Source organism: Dermacentor albipictus, chromosome 5 (assembly GCF_038994185.2).
Source record: "Dermacentor albipictus isolate Rhodes 1998 colony chromosome 5, USDA_Dalb.pri_finalv2, whole genome shotgun sequence".
Classification (NCBI taxonomy): Eukaryota; Metazoa; Arthropoda; class Arachnida; order Ixodida; family Ixodidae; genus Dermacentor; species Dermacentor albipictus.
This window is the reverse complement of record NC_091825.1, coordinates 113,790,039-113,807,945: the sequence shown is the minus strand read 5'-3', so window position 1 is coordinate 113,807,945 and position 17,907 is coordinate 113,790,039. Positions and strand designations below refer to the sequence as shown.

At 43.7% G+C, this 17,907-nt stretch overlaps 2 protein-coding genes across 4 annotated transcripts in view; one reads left to right on the top strand and one right to left on the bottom strand.

Moving 5' to 3' along the window:
- Positions 1 to 3,900: 3,900 nt before the first annotated feature.
- LOC135920533 (pre-mRNA-processing factor 17) lies at positions 3,901 to 14,681 on the bottom strand. Its single transcript, XM_065454830.2, has 12 exons — positions 14,491 to 14,681; positions 14,295 to 14,381; positions 13,954 to 14,083; positions 12,693 to 12,922; positions 11,347 to 11,443; positions 10,156 to 10,370; positions 8,624 to 8,771; positions 8,165 to 8,280; positions 7,128 to 7,338; positions 5,189 to 5,289; positions 5,040 to 5,083; positions 3,901 to 4,150 (listed from the first exon to the last, which is right to left on the bottom strand). Exons 1-12 carry the CDS (start codon positions 14,674 to 14,676, stop codon positions 3,973 to 3,975), a joined length of 1,743 nt encoding a protein of 580 aa, XP_065310902.2. The 5' UTR covers positions 14,677 to 14,681; the 3' UTR covers positions 3,901 to 3,972.
- A 120-nt stretch (positions 14,682 to 14,801) lies between these two features.
- The window catches only part of SCAR (wiskott-Aldrich syndrome protein family member 3 SCAR), a 29,117-nt gene continuing 26,011 nt past the window's right edge, over positions 14,802 to 17,907 (top strand). For 2 of the 3 annotated variants that reach the window (XM_065454832.2, XM_070538774.1), the window contains exons 1-2: positions 14,822 to 15,007; positions 17,381 to 17,502. In XM_065454832.2, coding sequence (XP_065310904.1) covers positions 17,416 to 17,502 — 87 coding nt within the window. In that variant the 5' untranslated portion in view covers positions 14,822 to 15,007; positions 17,381 to 17,415. Of the gene's footprint in view, positions 15,008 to 17,380; positions 17,503 to 17,907 lie in introns of all 3 variants that reach the window. The other variant, XM_065454831.2, reaches the window with a different exon arrangement.

Sequence of the window (17,907 nt, the reverse complement as noted above, 5' to 3'; positions counted from 1 at the left end):
TGGCCCGAGCAGACCTCGTCGTTATCTATAACGTCACAGACAGAGCTGTCGCGGAGACTTCCAGGACGACGTCGTCGCCCGTCGACTGTTCTTTCTTCTATTCTGGCCCACCAAGCCACCTCTCTCGGCAAGTGTACGTGGCTTTATTGGTATTGTAGACGGGTAGTTCAATAATACAGGCTCAACATATTTCTAGTGTCTTCTTTGAAGCGAACACTAAAGAAGAAGAAAAAAAATGGTCTCACCTGTATTAGTACGTTACACCGCTGCAAGACTTAAAAACGCAACTCTTAACGCGAGAAGAGGAATGCGCCAGAAACAGCACAAAATGTAGAGACAGGCAGCGCCGCCGCCTTCAAGTTCCCGCAACAACTCGACGTGACATCATTGATTTTGACAACGTCTGCTAGTGCCTAGTTAATTTTTTATCGGTAAGGATTGACTACAGTGTGTTCAAAAGGAACCGAAGATCGAACACAGCAAGTTTCTGGAGATTTTTACGGAGCCAACGCCGGCCCAAGCGCGATTTTTTTTTTTAATTCGTGACGTCACACTGACGTACCAGCACTGGAGTTCTGATGCGAAATTCAAGAATATCGAACTTTGAACTTCATTTTCTCTTCTACTAATAAATCCATGATTGCAAAATTATTGAAAATAGAGTAGGCAGCTTGTCCACGACGACATCGTGACGGACAGGGTGGGCGTTCACAGCAAATCGAGCTCTGGTATTTCAGTAAAATATCTCTAGAAAATACCTCCAGTAGCGGCCCAGCCAGTTTAGAATTTGGAGCAATTTTTGGAGAAGGAAGAAATGTCGTTCTGGAGCAGTTTAGCAGCAGCCACACCAGCATTTGGAGCAGTTCCAGATTAGAAAGTTTGGGTCTTTTTGGAATACTTAGTGTAGTAAAGCAGTAATTTGTAGCCATATGGCGAAGCTTATTATTGCTGTGCAGGCAGTAAGCGCTGATCAAGAGTGAAGCAAGACACAAAGCCAATTCAGCAACCAGTTAAGCTTGCCTTACCACGGGCGGCATACCATGCACGGTATGTTGCAAACATTTTTATTTGGTTAGGCAAGGAAGTGAATTTTGTAAACGATTAAATAAAATTTTTTACGCTAACGATAACAAAGATATGCGTCTGGGCGCGAGACATACATAAAATTACAAATGATCTGGAACAATTTGCGGCGTCAGGCACGAGTCAAAAAGTGATGGAAAACGTCTTATGCGCAATCCCAATGGCAAATGTGTGCTGACACGCTTTACCGCACTAGACAAAATGTGTATTACGCCCAATGACAATACTAGAAGCTCAACAAGAGACTACGCGTCTATGAACGGCGCCAAGACGAGATGCCTCCGTGCGGTGTGTCGCAAAGATGATGGCGATGGAGAACAACTTCCGTACCATCCCGTACACACGCTTTCGTTGTGAGGTAGTTTGTCGGCCTCGGCGAATATATACGAGTTGACTCGCCGTAAAACCGTAACGTTTGTCGCCAATACCTTTCGAAGCCCTACCTTTTACTGCACCCAAAGGCTCAAATCGCCACAGGCACGTCCGATATAGCTCTGAAGGCCTGTCAGTACAATTATTTGGCGTATAAATGCTCGTAATGTGATAGAATATGGCGGGTGCACGCGTGTATAATTAAGGTATACATACTGTGTGCCGGGATAACTGCCCCTTCCCACTCTTGGTATGCTTCACCCCAATACTTGGCGTATGTTTCACCGCGTAACACTTCTGATTAAGACGAAGCTGACTTTCGCGAACCAGTATTATGCAACACTTCGTGCTTTCCGAGCTTCGAAGCCATTGGCGAGGATTACAGAGGCGGGGTAGGCACCATTGCTAACAGCGGCGAATTGTTTGAATGAAAAAAACACGGCACCGAACAGCAAGAAGCTTGGTAGCGAACGTCGAAGTTGCTAGGCCTAGCGTTGCCGCGTAGGTGGCTACGGCTGCCAGCGGATCTGCGTGCGAGAGCGCCCGTTCGAGGCGGTGAGGTAATCAAAATGGCGGCGGTGGTGGCTTCGATCAATTCCGTTTCGGACCTGTAGTCATGGCAAAAAGTCCGGAAAATCGGACGGTGAAGGGTTTTCGCGTCCGAAATTTCAAACGTTCTTTAAGTTTGTACACGTACTCTATGGGGCACCGTGGCGCTGCCGCGAAGGTGTCCTAATTATTGGGCATGCCCGAAGAATAGGTCGTGGACTGTAGTTGCACAACCTTACTGAAAACATTGTATTGCAGTGAAAACGCGAAAATACCGAACTGTTGCACAGTTCGTGCAAATGGCATCTGAGTGCGCAGCCAGGAGCAGGCAAGTCAAATTGTAGCAAAATGGCGCATTTGGATCACCACTGTACAGTAACCTCACCTAAAATGTACAGTCGGCATAAAAAAGTATACGGACCGCAGGATGTGAGAAAAATAATCATGTAGATCCACAGCACTGTGGGAATATTTCCAGGTAGCTGCATGGTACCACGCATCGTTTGGCGTTCTGCAAAGCATCTACAGATAGACCATCGTGCCTGCGTGACGAGAGCGTATGTGTGACAACAGCAGCAAGGCGACGGCATGACTTGCTTGTACTCGCTGGCGGATCCAGAGGGGGCGTAGTCGTAATTACCCCTTGAAATAATCATAGATACCCGTGCATTTTAAATCTCGCTTTAACGTAGCAAAATTTCTTTAAAATGAAGATAACGATTTTTATTACAATGACAACTATATGGCATAGGAGGCTATGTACATGGACACTCCAGGCGCATTTCCACCGTAGTCGTGATGTTCCGTATAAAGTCCAAGTGCGATAACAACGCGGCCGCGCGTCGTATGCTCTAGGTGCGAGTGAAAGCCTGCGAGGGTGACCTGAGGATGGTGGCTTAATCTCGCGCGCGCAAAGGAGGAAGGAGGGGAGGAAGCGCGCCGTCTTCCACCGCGCCGGAAGGAAGGCACTTGGTGCCTCTGCCAAGGCACCCATGGGTGTTAAGCTCTGAATGCAGCTGTCTATGGCGCGGCCGATCGGGCCCTATCTGGAAAGCGATCTGCGATTAGTACCGAGTCTAGGTACACCGAGCGCTCAAGGCTTCGTGTGCGCTGTGTTCTCGCCTCGCCGCTTAGTTGGCGTTGAAGCGAGAGGCAGCGCGAAGGTCAGTTCGCTCGCTGCTGCTGCCGCTCTTCCTCACGCCAGCGTTTTTGACGAGCTTATCGAGCGAGATGCGTTTGTTTGCCTGTGCGTGCGTGACACCATGCTTGTTCACTTGTTAATAGGAAGCGAATGTTCAGGCCCTGGAGTTGCAGCAACCGAATATTTACGAATTTTACGTTCATGGAACTACCTCACAATTTTCCTGGAATTACTTAAAATTGAGCTCAGCCACATTATTAAAAATCTGATCACTATATTATTTGAACCTTAGCATTCAGCAGCATTTGTCCTGTAGCCTTCAGGCGGCATTCTTTAATTCATATATATATATATATATATATATATATATATATATATATATATATATATATATATATATCCGTTTTACTCTTTTGTAGCTTACCTTGTTTTCGAACTCCAGCTTTGTAGCCAATGCTGGTGGGAAGCTAGCTAGAAAGGAACTCTTTTTATGTGCCAGTGATCTAAAATTTTACAATTTATGTTTTATTTCCAAAACAGTGCCATGGCATATAACATACAGCTTTTCACTTAGTAAAGCATACCATCTTGAGCCCATCAACACTTTGAGACTGGTATCTAGTGCCTGCAATAAGATTCATATAGCAGTCATCGCTTTATCTGGATGGCTCCATCAAGATGAAGTTCTAGATAAGTGTTTTTATTTTTGTGCAATGTCTTTTCTCTATAGCATTAGCTTATGAAAACATGAGATGTTTTTACGACTTTACATACAGTTTTTATTTATGATACAGTGATCTTATTTACAGCAATGCTTTGTGTTGCGCTCAGTCCCAGAACTTGATGGTGCCGTCCCAGCCAGCGGTGGCCACCTTTGATGTTTCGTGTGGATGCCAGAGGGTGCTGATACACACTGCATCATGAGCCTTGAACTTCGTATACAACTTTGTCGTCTTCCAGTCCCAAACGTAAAGCTTCCCATCAGCATCACCGGATATCAAGTAGCTGCAGGAGAACAACGGAATTTTAAAACAAGGAGAAAAAGAAATGACCAAAGTGCTAGTATATGGTTTTTGATTTATTACACCATATCAGTACATGATGTGAATGCACCCTCGTGGTGACGATCACGAAGAAAGCTGCATTTGGGCAGCTTGACTAACCCCACCACAACCAGGTCACAAAGACAGCAATGAAGCAGATGGTGCAAGAGAATTCTTAAGAGCAAAATATCAAATATACAGAAAATATTTCTGATCAGAAAAGCACAAAGAAATATCAGAAAAGACAATTAGGGCATTATTTCCAAGGTAACTTTGTTTGATAAGGCGTGCAAGCTGTTCTCTGTTTGTTTGTACGTAAGGTAGACAGGTAGACAATAGTAAAAGAGTTGCCGATATGTTACCGTGGAATAAGGCGATGATGATCTGTTATGTCTCGTTATGCAAGAGGTGGGATTAACTCTTAAATTTGCTAAAGGGCATATGTGGAGACCATTTTGAATTGCAGTATTTCAGATCTAAATGCTGTTAGCAAGTGGTACTCGTAATGAACCTAAAATTTCTATCTTCTTAAATTTCACAAATAATTCAGACGTGCGCATTGTACAGCGGGCCTGCAATGGAACACTGGCTATAGTCTTTAATGTTCTCTTGCTACTGGAGAAAGATTTTGGTCAGAGCTTGCTAGCATTCCTATGCATTGCAGTGTTACTTTTCTTTCTGGTTAGCTGTAAGAAACCTAATCTTAACCTAACATGTTCTATACTTCGGAAACATAGGTAGCTCCTTGAAGCAACAAAAGAGAGGCTAATACCCAAACAGTTTGGGCCAATGTTGGTTCAACATTGACTCTGATTCTTTTCTTACTTTGCAAAGGAGAGTGACATGCTTACCTCATGTCTGGTGAGAAGTCCAATCCACAAGCGTAGCCGGCAACCTAAAAATACAATAAAAGGTCAATGTTTAGTCAAACAGGAGGCACGGGAGACAGCACAAACAAGAAGTGTGACCCAGAGTGTCGATAACTTTTGACAACACATACCATGTGTCCCTCAAATGTTTTTTTCCGGTTCAACTTGAAACGATTGAGGGCTGAGAAGATCATGATCTTGTTGTCCATCGATTGGCATGCCAACCATTTTCCTGTGGGAAAAGCCATGGAAATGTTATTCCACATGCTCGTAGGGGATGATAATTTAAAAGCGTCCAAAATTGGGTTTGGGTAAGCCCATACTCCATTTCATACATTGTACGCAATGCTACGAAGGCAAAGAGATTTCTCTCAGTGCTTGCATTTGCGACCAAACAATAGTTCATCACATATTAAACATATATGGTTGCATCATGTATCATGTAGTTTGATATAACAGTGAGTTTACGCTGCAAAATATGCCAGAATTTGACGCGGTGAGCGGTTGACGTGTTTCTGCAACCAGTGGATGCAGTGAAGTGCTTGTGCTTGTGGCCAATATACATAGTAAATGTCACATACCAGATGCACGGAGGTGCAAAATTTACATACAGTTAAACCACAATATGACAAAGTTGGTAAAATCTGCAATTTGCTTTAGTATATTAAAATTTGATATTTTATGCAAAAGGACTACAGCCGATAAATTCTTCTTACATGGACGGGCCACAAAATTTTCCACATTAGCAGGCAATTGGAACAGCACATTTGAATTAGAAAAAAAAAAAATAATTTTGTTGAATTCCAGTTGGCAACCAAAGATAGAGTTTTATGCCGCCTCAACGATATCTTCACACTGGCAGTATGAAGTAAAGCCAGCCAAGCTTTCACGGCCAACTTCGCCCTTGCAGACGATAGTGTCACTCGCAGCGGGAAGATGCTATCATGAAAAGCGGCGGCAGCTGGGGACAAATGCTTCACCTGCTTCTTGTTTCAACACATCTCTGAAACTCGAGATTATGCAACTTCCCAGCACTAAATGCACAAAAAGACGGCACATGATGCAATGCCATCTCAGCTCGCCCATTATTTCCACATGCGGCAGATTACCTCTAAAACAGGGCGCGCGGGCTGCGTGTGTGCTCAGCCACGCTAACAGCCATGTGCAGCCACGACCACGCTAGGGAAGCAGTTGCAAACCAACCTGTGCACAGGGCACTATAGGATCTTATCGCACTTGGATTTTATACAGAACATGACGCTCCTCTGCTTCAGCGGTTGGTTTCGGTCACGCGATTTGAGAGAAGCATCCGCAAGGAGCCGCATGTAATTCAACCATTTGACCATCTGCATCTACGGAAGTTTCCATTCATTGTCTCAGTATCCCTTCGTTGCGGCAGTGAGATTTTGTTATACTGAAATTTTGTAAAAACACACTTCATTATTATTGAGGTTCAAAATATAGTGTTCTATGGACAAGGAACTATGAAAAGTTAAATAGTACTTTGTTACATCGAGGTTTAACTGTATGTGATTCAACATAACCTGATGTCCACAAGTTGTAGTTATATAGTTAAACCTTCCTTCTTTTCACAAGCCAGGTGGATTTGTCATTCCATTATTTTGTGTATGCAGCGATGGCCATCACCAACTGCCATATTTTGACACTAAAGCTGATTCTCCTCCCTCTTTCACCTAGACATATGAGAAAAAAAGTTTTGACTCAATTGTAGACATGGTCTGTACTTAGTATGTCTCCGCAAATGTCAAACACAAGGAACACAAAGCCATAGCCAGCAACAACTTGAAAATGCAGAGCCAAATATGCACTGCTGCACAACTCAAAGAAAATTTGTGTAGATCAATTATGCTTGCTCATCTCTGTGACTTTACAGCAGAAGTGAACTTCTTTCAATATTGTCATGTCTCGGGTACTCACGCTTTCAATTGCGCGATCACAGAATTGGCAGGTGCAGTGTGGTTATGTGGCTGGAGCTCGTACTGAATTTTTAGGTTGTCACTGAGCATAGTGACAAACACACAACACTGCCTTGAAGTCGCTACAACATACCATTGGGCGATAGTGTGACTGCAGGCATGGAGTGCATGGAAGGGTCCGCAATGTATTTCATGTCGACAGGGATGTCCCACTCCCACACACGCATGCTCTTGTCGTCAGATGTGGAGACGAAGCGGCGGTTGTCATCCACGAATGTGATGGTGTTGACAGCGCCAAGATGCCTGTCATATTCCTGGACAATCTCTTTGGTTCTGATGTCCCACTGTTTATGGATAAGAGGAAATGGAAAGTGCAACTGTAACATGTGATTGGCACAAATACTGATAGCAGCACTGATACCGATTCATAATCTTTGATATTAGAAACGACAGATATGCCTACAACTTATGTTGTTCTCTTAACACTCTGTTACATGAACCTAGTTAGAAGTCATTACAGGTAAACGAGTTTTCGTTGTATGCATATTATGAAAGTGAACCAAACAGCAGTAGTAATGAATACTTTTATGAGAGCTTGTAAATTAATGACATCCAAATTATTAAAAATTTGTGTAATACTGCTTCAACTGATGCCTTTCAATTAGCTCATACAGGCAAAATGAAACATTGTTTTTTTCATGTCCAGAGTGCATACAGATATATAAACTGATCTCTGAAATTATATACTGTTACAGACAGCAATCTAAAGCTCTCTAAAACAGATGTTGAGAAATGCAACGTGTACATAATGACACTACAGCCTAACACAAAAGCAACTGAAAACTCATTTTTTGTCGTCACATCACATGCAGCACTAATAAGCATAACAAAATTTGAAAGAAAACTTAAAGCGCAGATGGTCCACTGTCTTTTCAAGTAAAGAACATCACGAGAAAACAGTGAGCTTTCATCATAAATCGCACATAACTCGTGACCATAAACAAAAGCTAAGACTTAACACTGTGGTACTTGCAACTATAGAAGGAATATTACCTTTTCTCACATGAATACCTGGCAAATTTTTTTCAAATACTAAAAGTTAACGACTGCAAGCAAGCAACAGAAATAGAACAATTCAAGGCAATCAGAAGCTGAAACAGCAAGACTCACACAGACTATCTTCTTGTCTGAGGTGCCAGCCACAAACAGGTTCTGCTTGTCGTGGTCAGGGTTGAACTTGACACAGTAAGCCACTTTGCGATTGGTGAACCTTGCTATGCAGTTGCCTGTATAAATGCAAGGAAGTGTTGCAAGGCAGTGAGACCATAGGCATGTGTTTGCTCAAAGAAAATATTTCTTAGCAAACCAAAGTGAAAAGTTTGACCATTCTAGAAAAATGAACATTACAGTGGTAAAAACATGCAATATACACAGCTGTGTGAGCATGTTGTGGATAAAAAAATGTGGTTTTGCACCAGGAAAAACAATCCAGCATCTGCGCTTTACAGAGACTCCGTAAAGTGAAATGGAAAGCAAGTTGCAGTTGCTCAAACAGGCAACAAGTGTCATTCGTGAATGTCCAGTGCGGAACTTCGTCGAATTTCAAACTGGGACACACATGTCACTCACCCGTCTCTGTGTCCCAGAGCTTGACATAACGGTCGTAGCCAGCCGAGAGGAAGCGCTCGCCCTTGTTGTCAAAGGCAATGTCCCTAACCGCCTGCCGGTGGCCGTTGTACGTCCGGATGCAGCGCCGCTCGTTGTACACCTCCCACAACTGCATTCCAAAAGTGCTAGCCGTGAACAAGACAAGTCTAAAAAGGCAGTTTAGAGTTCTACTTATTAGAATGAGGTTGTCATGGACAAGGATGACGAGTAATACCCATGCCACAAGGGCACAACAGAGATGAACTGCTATGTTGCTTTAAAGTTTAATCTCACTTGTGGGGCAGTGAATTCTCAACTCATTTGTCTGTCAAATGCATACTTTCTCATTCCCAAGCTAGCAGCTGCGACCGCATGCTAAAAGCACATTTCTGAGGTAATCTGAAATAATTCTGCAAGCTAGCTTTTTAAAATTATATTACGATTGGCAAACAAACTTATTGAATTCACTGCAGCTATTGTCATTGTGACATTCAATGTCATAATAATGATATGTGTGTTTAGCAGCAACTTTACATGCAATTGCATCCTTGCCTGTGGTGCCCAGGTGTAAAATTGATTCGGCTTTGTTAACAGTGTCTCACCATGTATTATCTGCAGTCAGTCAATGAATATCAATTACCTGATGGGGGTTATCATTGACTATCATGCAATTGCTGACCACTGTGAGGTATACTTTCTCAAATCCACTGTCTTTAGGAATATTTGTCATCCTTTATTGAAGACACAAGCATGGACATGGAGAAATTCCTGAAGCGAAAAGCATGCAGACTAGCAGATATTGCACCATACACACCATGTAGAAGTCGAGAACAACTGTGCCCACCCTGTAACCCTTCGCTGCAGTTTATGTTCGACACTGCCACATATGTAAGTCGGCACCGTGAGCAGAACCGGCAGATTCAACATTCAGCAGTGAATTACACAGTGGAACGTTGCCAACATGCTTCCCTTACTGTAACATTTCTCGAGTCTGACACTTAACAGCATGTTAGCAGTTACAGAATATGTTTTTCCAACCACTCTATCAAATCCTGACATTCTATGAGAAACATAACTGTAGAGCTCTGCTGTATTGTGGCAAAGTACTTGGCACCATTCCCAAGGCAAACGTCAGTATGCACGAAGCCGTACGAACAGGGTAACAAGGAAAAGACAGCCTGTGCATTGAAAGAACAGTGCCTGCCAGCCAGTTGAACAATGGGGACATTGCGAAGAGTAGTGGCCATTGCATGTCATAAAAGTGAAGTGCGCCAGCTTGTTCTGCAGCTAGAAAAAGGTACTAGAGGCCTTTTGTTGTGCTGAAAGCCAACAGTATTTTTGTTACGAGAGGGCACAGGCGACATAGAGTGCAGCTGTTGCTAGTATTAGTAACGTTTCAACACCACCTGTGCGCTGCTCCACAAAGCTTGAATTGGCATAGCACAAGTTGGTTGCCTCATCAGGCAAGTCGGCACTCCTGCCTATCTTACTCTGTGCTTTGGGCAAGGTCGTACCTTGACTTTGCAGTCCATACTGCAAGAGAGCAGCAGGTGGGCGGACCGAGGGAACCAGCGGATTGCCGACAGGCCCTTGGAGTGGCCCGACCACGTGTGGATGAGACGCTTGGGCAGGAAGCACTTGTCGGGTGGCTCGCTCGAGCGGAGGTTCACGCCCACATCCTGTGGAACGTGCAGGAACGACCGGCCCTGGTAGTCGTATGGGTCCTTGACTGTAGCGGCATGAAGCACATGTGTCAGTAATCATAAGATTAGCAGAGTGACGTCAAAGTCTCGGGGTGTTCGTGGTTGTGGGCTGTTTAATCTAATCGGGTGTAACGCTGGAAACAGAGTTGAAGGAAACAGCAAGGACAGCATTTAACTACCAAATTACTTTTAACGAACAAATTACACAAACAATAATGCATTCACAGCTTGTCATTACAACCTATGTTTGCATTAATAAAAGCAGTTCAAAATGTTATGCATGTGCATTTTTATTTGCTAGCTCCTCCTCAACGTGCCTTGTTCAGCACTACAAGATGAAAAGAGATATTGAGTGGAAGGCTGTCTGGTAGAGGTGAATTGCATTAAGAACGGGTGAAAAGCACAAATAGCAAGCTGTCACCCTTCCACTAAAGCAGCTGATCATGTGAGAAATACACAACCATCTAATCACTGCCATTTGTAATGACTGTGAACAAGGCTGCCACAGGGGAGCTGAAAGACCTTTTTCTGCTAACTTTTAAGCATGTTTCTTCCTAATGACATTAACGCTTAACCCTTTAGTGTTCTCTATGGAGTTGAGCACGTGAACATCATGCTATATTTCACATGAGCTCACTCATCTGCTGTCAAAAAACAAACCATGAACAGAGCACACAAACTGAACCAGGGTGTTGAACCTAGTCTAGGTTGGTCACCCGTGAGCAAAAATATGGAACAAAGACTGAATTTATTTGTAACTCAGACATCCAAACTGAAATTTATGAGTGCGCTGTGAAATTTGCAATGCTGAGTTCAGATCACAGTCCTAAGAATAGAGTGACGTGCATAGGCAGTGAAGAAAATTTGATTTACCATGAAACCCCTGGTAAGTATACTATGCGATGCAAAACCGGAACAGCTCTACAGACAATGCACTTCAAAACCATAATAATGTTTAACGTGACCTTGATGAGAAAGAAAAAACACGGAGGGGCCACTTACTGTGCAACACCGTCTTCTCTTCCATCGGCTTATCCTCGGTACGTCGACCCTTTTTGTTCCTTTTTGCCATAATTTCATCCAGTTCTTCCTGCTCCTCCTGCAAATTGCACAGCATCGCAATAACTGTGAGTCACAAGCCTTCTCATTTGTGCCATGTCAGAAAGCAGAGAAGACATTATAATTTCTCCATGGCTATTTCCTTACTCCCCCATGCAAAACAAAACTCCCTTTCAAAAATTCCACAAGCCACAGGACTGCTCTGAACAAAGCTGTGAACCTCTTAGTGCAAGATCATTTGTCAGCAGGAAATTTACATTTCTGGGTTTAGCACAATGTGGTGTTTACAGTTTCTAGCATTTCTTTACCTGTAAATGCAGGACTGTGCCTACATGGGCTGGTTGGTTTACCAAAAAAATGCAGTACACGGAATGGAAGAACTTACACAATGAAACAGTGTTTTTCGTACCTTTACCTAAATTCGTCCTATAACTTAGGGTCCTTCAGTTTTTGGTAAAACCCGGTAATGCCCGATTTTTGTACCCCAAACATATACTGCATCCACATGACAACGGGATAACATATACAAATGCGCTCTTGCATTCTACATTTATTTGGACGTTTCGTCTCACTTTTTAGATTTTTGTGCCTGTCAGTGTTTACCTTTATGCAGAGGGCTCCCAGTTTGTGTCGAGCACTAAAAACCAACTGCACTCGTGCGTTCTACGCCTTGTGCTGTAGTTTCTTCACTCTGTGTCCTGCCTTCATGCTGTTTTTTCTTCGTTGTAAACAACGTATTGCCTCAATGCTCTTTACACCAACATCTAATCATTTACCCCAGCAATGCAATGAATTGATAGGTTCAGGTATTAGAGAGCTTCAGTTTGTAAGCATATTGTAAGTAAGTTGTCTGTAAGTATATTACCTTTTGTGGAATACTGGGTTATCAGGGAGGTGTACTGCAGCATTAACGCTGGTAGCGACAACTTTAGACACAGAGAGCACACAAAGCTAATACTGCTAGCGACCAGTCACATTGTACTTGACAGCTCATGCAAAGTGTCTGTAGTGATATAATCGTTAACATGCAGCCCTTTTATGATTTTTCGCAACACAAAAATGTTTCAAACACATTGTAGTTAGACTGAGCGTCACAATGTGTCGCTACCTGCTTTGCTGCTGCCATCCACACCTCAGGTAACCAAGTAATCCGTAAACAGTAGGAAGTTTATGGACGAGTTAAAACTCTCTATTTCCACGCAACAGCAAATTTATGCTTGAAAAATATCTTTGCGAGTTGCACTCCAAAAGCCTAAATGCAAGCTATGCATGGAGAGGCTCAGCTGTACCTCACTTGGCTTGACATTTCGTCTCTCATCTTTGTATGGGGCCCAGGGTCCGGCAAAACCATCAATGTCTGAGGGGTCATTGTTCTTCGCTTTCTTCCTTTTGTCGCCCGGTCGAGGTTTTGTTTTTTCAAACACGGTCAGGGAACTGCTTGAAGAAGCACCATCCGAGGAACTGACCATCTTGTGGCCCTCGTCCATGGATCCGTCTGCCGTGGGGTCGAGTGCATAGCCTGCATAATGAGACAGGAGGATATCTGTAAAGTCTAGAGCAATAACTGAATATTAACAAATATAAAGTACTACATGTATCCTGTGTTTTTCGCCAACATGCCACTTACCACTTAAACAGCGTTCCTTTAGAAACAGCTAACTCTTACAAGTGCTCAGGTGTCCGTGTAACTACAAACCTGTCAGGGCCAATTCCCACCGAATAAGTTATTAACAACGCTAACTGTGTGTTAGGCTACTTGCACCGTAACTTCGCTAGCTCAACTTCTAACCTAAAACACCTACTCTATAAAACTCTAATATGTCCTAAATTAGAATATGCTACTTTTGTGCGGGATCCTGGCCAAGAAAACCTGAAAACGGCTTTGGAACTTGTCCAAAATAACTCGGTTCGATTTATCTTTTCTAACTAAAATAGAACTGCAAGCATTTCTTCCACGAAGCATAATCTTCGTCTTCCTTTGCTGTCTGGTCGACGTAGAATTGCGCATCTAGCACTCTTTCATAGGATTTATCATGATCCTACACTGCACAGGCAATTCTTTACAAGACCGAATTATGTATCACAGCATGTTGCTCACTATCATAAAGTTGGGACCTATCTATGCCACACAAAAAATTTTCCCATCTTTTTTTCCCTTTCACATGTATAGATTGGAACCATCTTTCCGCTGATATCGTACATACTACTGATAACAGCCGTTTTCGTGAAGCTTTAGCTAACATTGTATAACCAGGAACTTCTTTTTTTGTGACACAGCAGCTAACATTGTATACAAAGAAACCTCTTGCATTCTGGCATTGTGTCTTGTTCATATTAATCTTGCGCTTTGTTTACCTTCTATGTTCCCCATTTTTTTTTTGTACCACTCCCCCTATAATGCCTCTGGCCCTGAGGGTATGATAAATAAAGGGAATAAAATGCACACGATCCCAGACAGTGGCAGCAGAGCACGTGCTTGTAACTAATCAGTTTCTATTGCTGATTCTACAGTTGCCGCCACGGTGCATCGCTAAACCAAAAAGCACTCACCATAGCTGTTAAACGTTAGCCTTTGCGACTCAAAGTGGAAGTCGTTCACATGTGCAGGCTCGACGTATCCAGCCAAGGTGTTCTTAACAGCTTTTTGCTGCTGACTCTTGAAAGGGTTTTCCGGCCCAACCTGCAAGATGTGCACGTGAGATATGGAAACATTACGATGGAGCCGGAGAAGAGGACGTGTTGATGAGAACGCGGCACAGGCTACCGTGTGACTAGATCAGTGAATTCAGATATTTCAAAATGACAATCGAAGCGGGCAAATATGACTTCTTATGACAAATGCTTTCATGTTAATCACACGACCACGTAAAACAAGAGCGATTGATACTCACGACAGGAGCGAACAGGTTTTCATATTTCGGGTTGAACAGAAGTTCTTTGCTGGTAGGGTCAATTGGTTTGACACCGCAAACCGACTCCTACAGGAGTAAGAAAACGACGCTTTACTAATGCGATCACAAATGAATAGTAGTATGTTCGGAAAAACGCATCGACAGCTGAACGTGCTCGGGTTCATCGCTTCCTCACCTTGATGGCAACATCTGGAGCTGCATTTAATTGGTACTTCTTCCGAATTGCAACAACAGACTGCGTCGTATTCGGTAGCTTTGAATAATCCTCCTTGGGTTCTTCTTTTTCCGCCCCATCGTCTTCGTCGCTACTGGCGTACTCGCAGATTGACAACATCGCCGCCATATTGACGTTTGACACCATTAGGACCGCATTTATAAAATAGAGTCTAAAGTTCAATTTAAAGGGCTCCTATTACCAATACTCCGCTAAATCTAATAAAGAAAATTATGTGATAACATTTTCGCAATTATTCATATGAGAATAGTTATCATAAGAAGTGTCATCTAGGTCGCCATCTTGTGCTGAAGGTTGTGCAGGAGTGCTCGGCTGGTTAGTGAAATGTTGTTTTTAGAGTGTTTCACCGCAAGTTCTTAACATATCTGTTGCGTGTAGGTTTTAATCTACTGAAGAAAGTGTCGTCGGCAACGGGTGGTTCCGACACGGGGTGCCCGTATAGAATTTAGATGTAAAGGTGAGCGATTTCTTTCCATCGTTTTGATCCTCAATTTCCTTGCGTTTTTGCGCGTCCCATTTGCCAAGCGCTCCAGAAAATCGCTCGTGAATTTCTCTGTTTTTTTACTCTGTGTTCGCCGCGTCCTGTGCGCCTTTGCGTGAACTTGCTGACTGCACCTAATCTCCAAACTTCCTGTATATACATAGGCTTAATACGAGGAATCATTACATGTTTAAAGTGCGGAAACACGTGTGAACTCTTCTTTCTTGCCTTGTTTTTGTCGGTTGTGCATCGATTTCCTTAAATTTACTCATGCTTTACTTCCACCACGACGCAAAGAGCTACAGTCTAATTGCAGTAGACAGCCCAGGAGAGAGCCCAGCGCGCAGACCGCAGTGATCACCCCTAGCTGTCTCTCGCGCTCGGTGTCTGAACGCATTATCCGAGGCGTTCCTGTTGCGTGCCAAACTTAATATGCATATTACGCCTCGATCGCTTGCATAATGTCTGCGTTGATGTTATAAGCGAGCGCTGAATCGAGATCCGTGCTGCTACGAACGGGGCCCTGTAGAACGAAACATAGCTTCTGTCGAAGTGGGTGAGGTCATTCCTTTTTCCGCTTGCGCTGTTTTTTTTGTATGTAGACTTTTTTTTTTCTTTTGGCACGCGCGCGGGATTCCTTGTAACGAACGACACGGAGAGCCTCGATGATGTTTCGAAATCTTGCACCGAGCTCGCGTAGAACGCGATAGGACGAGGTTACGACAAGCCCGTACTTGGCGGGCCGCGCCTTTTGACTCATGCCGGCGACGCGCTCGGGGTTCTCCGCTGCGGGAACAGTGCCGGTCAATCATCGCTGTGTCGCGGCTTGACTTTCCGGACTTCCTCATCCTGCGCTGTCTGAGAATGTGACGGCTTCGCCTCTCTCTCGGCGGTTTCACGCCGAACTGGCGTCTGTGGGACGAAAAACAAAAACAAAACCAGCTTTTCGCATGACACTTGTCGGTTTCCGGTCGGAATTGTTTACGTTCGGATTTGGGCAGGGGCGGGACCGGTGATGTGTCAACAACTGCTTCAATCTCCTTGTCCGCTAGCGATCAAAAGCGTTTTACATGCTCTCGATAGCCTGCGTTATGCCATCAGGATTTTGGTCTCGGGAAAAAAAAAAAAAATCTTAGAGTACTTTTGGGTGACTGTAGGAATGTTCCTGGTTACATACCATTGAATGTACGATAGCGCTTGCGAAACGTTTGGCCCAACACCTTTTGAATGCTGTTTTTCGTTGGTTTAAGAACTGCTGCATCGAATTGCACGTCCTGCAGCCCGAGCACGTCAAAAATTTTATTCGTGTGCCACTGCTAAAGAAAAAAAGGGGGGGGGGGAGGTTTTGATGACATCTTGTGCGTAAATTTGTCTCTGTGAAGTGGATTTTTTGGTATAGCTTGTCTACTTCACATTTTGCATGCGTTTGTGTGAAATGCACTGAATTGATAAACCATCGTCTTTACTTGTAGCGAACGTTGCGGAGCAAATATAAGAGTTACGTAGTAGGTACATTTATAAGTGCAAGAGCGAAAAAGAAGAAAGAATGTGAGTTTGGATTGATGAGGTCAAACACCAGAGTACAGTGCATACTTCTGACTTTGCGAAAGAGGATTTCCTCTGTAGATGTAGGGCACTCGTCCACTGGCGGCTTTCTAAACATTTGTCTTTTGTGTTTGCAAACGTGTCAGCATTGCTCTGTGCTTCTCTTTCTTTTTTGTTCCCTTTTTTTTTCTTGACGTTGAGCCGAGAACAGCAGTGTGCTTCCAAAAGAACAGGATGCAACATCACTCGGCAAGCGCTTCAGCTGTACCAGCAGCATTTGGCAGCTGTGGTTGGTCTCACTATGTCATTGGAGTTGACAGATATTAATCAGCTTTTACTCTGGTATAGTAAGTAGCCTTTGAATTGTAAGAGGTGCCTGTTCGCTAGCCCACCGAGATCATGTGAAGCCTTATGTAGACAAATAGGTGAGTAAGAAGTTTTGGGGCAAGAGGCTTAAAGTTGAAGATGGTCTTCAGGATGGGGAAAAGTAAAATGAAGACTGCCAAAAAGCTTGAATCTTTTTATTAGTGAACATCCTTCACACATACATGTCTTCTCAGCATATAGTTTGGGCAGTTTTCATTCCAAGCTGCTCCTCTCCCAAGTGTCTTTTTTTTTTTTTACATAGTGGAGAGTGATTTGGAGCCTTTCACTGTGTCATTTCTCGTGACCTTCTGTTCAGCTTTCTTGTGTAAAATCCCATGAATTCAATTATTTGTGCTGCTGTGGGTGACTTTATTTCGGCACTTGTGAAAACAAGTTTCTCACTCTCCTGTTTTCTTGGTGGTGGTGTCTGGGCCTCAGTGTGTGGCTGAGCAGCCCGAGGCAGGCAGGCGGCAATGCCACTGGTGCAGCGGCTGATCGAACCTGTGCACGTGTCCCGGGGCACCTTGCCCCTGGATGCAAGAGGTGCTCCTGCAGTACAGGTACGTCGAGGCACAGTGCGCGTGTGGCATTTGTTGAAGTCTGCTAAAATGCAGATGCGTTCCTGTTGAGACGATTCTTTGTTACGGAGTACAGAACCGGATAAAACAGAACAAGGGGTTTGCAGAAAGAAATCAACAGTGGTTGGCCTAGAGAAGCCTTGCTCCGGAGCCAACATTTTGACAGGAAGGGCGTGTTTTGCAGTTGCCTCCACCTCCTGCAGCGCGCAGAAGCGTGGCCTTCGAAATTCAGTTCTATTGTTTAGGTGACTCCTGTCGTGTCAGTATCAACTGAAGTTTTGGTGACATAAGGCCTATCAGCGTAAAACTATCTGGAACGTTTGTTCGTAGTGTCTTGTAGATAATTTATTTGTATTTGACCCATTTTAATAAGTAACTGTTTTTGTT

Excerpts from the sequence above, each read along its gene's own strand:
- LOC135920533 (XM_065454830.2), bottom strand. The coding sequence starts at position 14,676 with ATGGTGTCAAACGTCAATATGGCGGCGATGTTGTCAATCTGCGAGTAC. Across the intron at positions 11,444-12,692 it reads GAAATGTCAAGCCAAGTGAG|GAGGAGCAGGAAGAACTGGA; the intron begins GTACAGCTGAGC and ends TGCAATTTGCAG. Across the intron at positions 8,772-10,155 it reads GTATGGACTGCAAAGTCAAG|TTGTGGGAGGTGTACAACGA; the intron begins GTACGACCTTGC and ends TTTGGAATGCAG.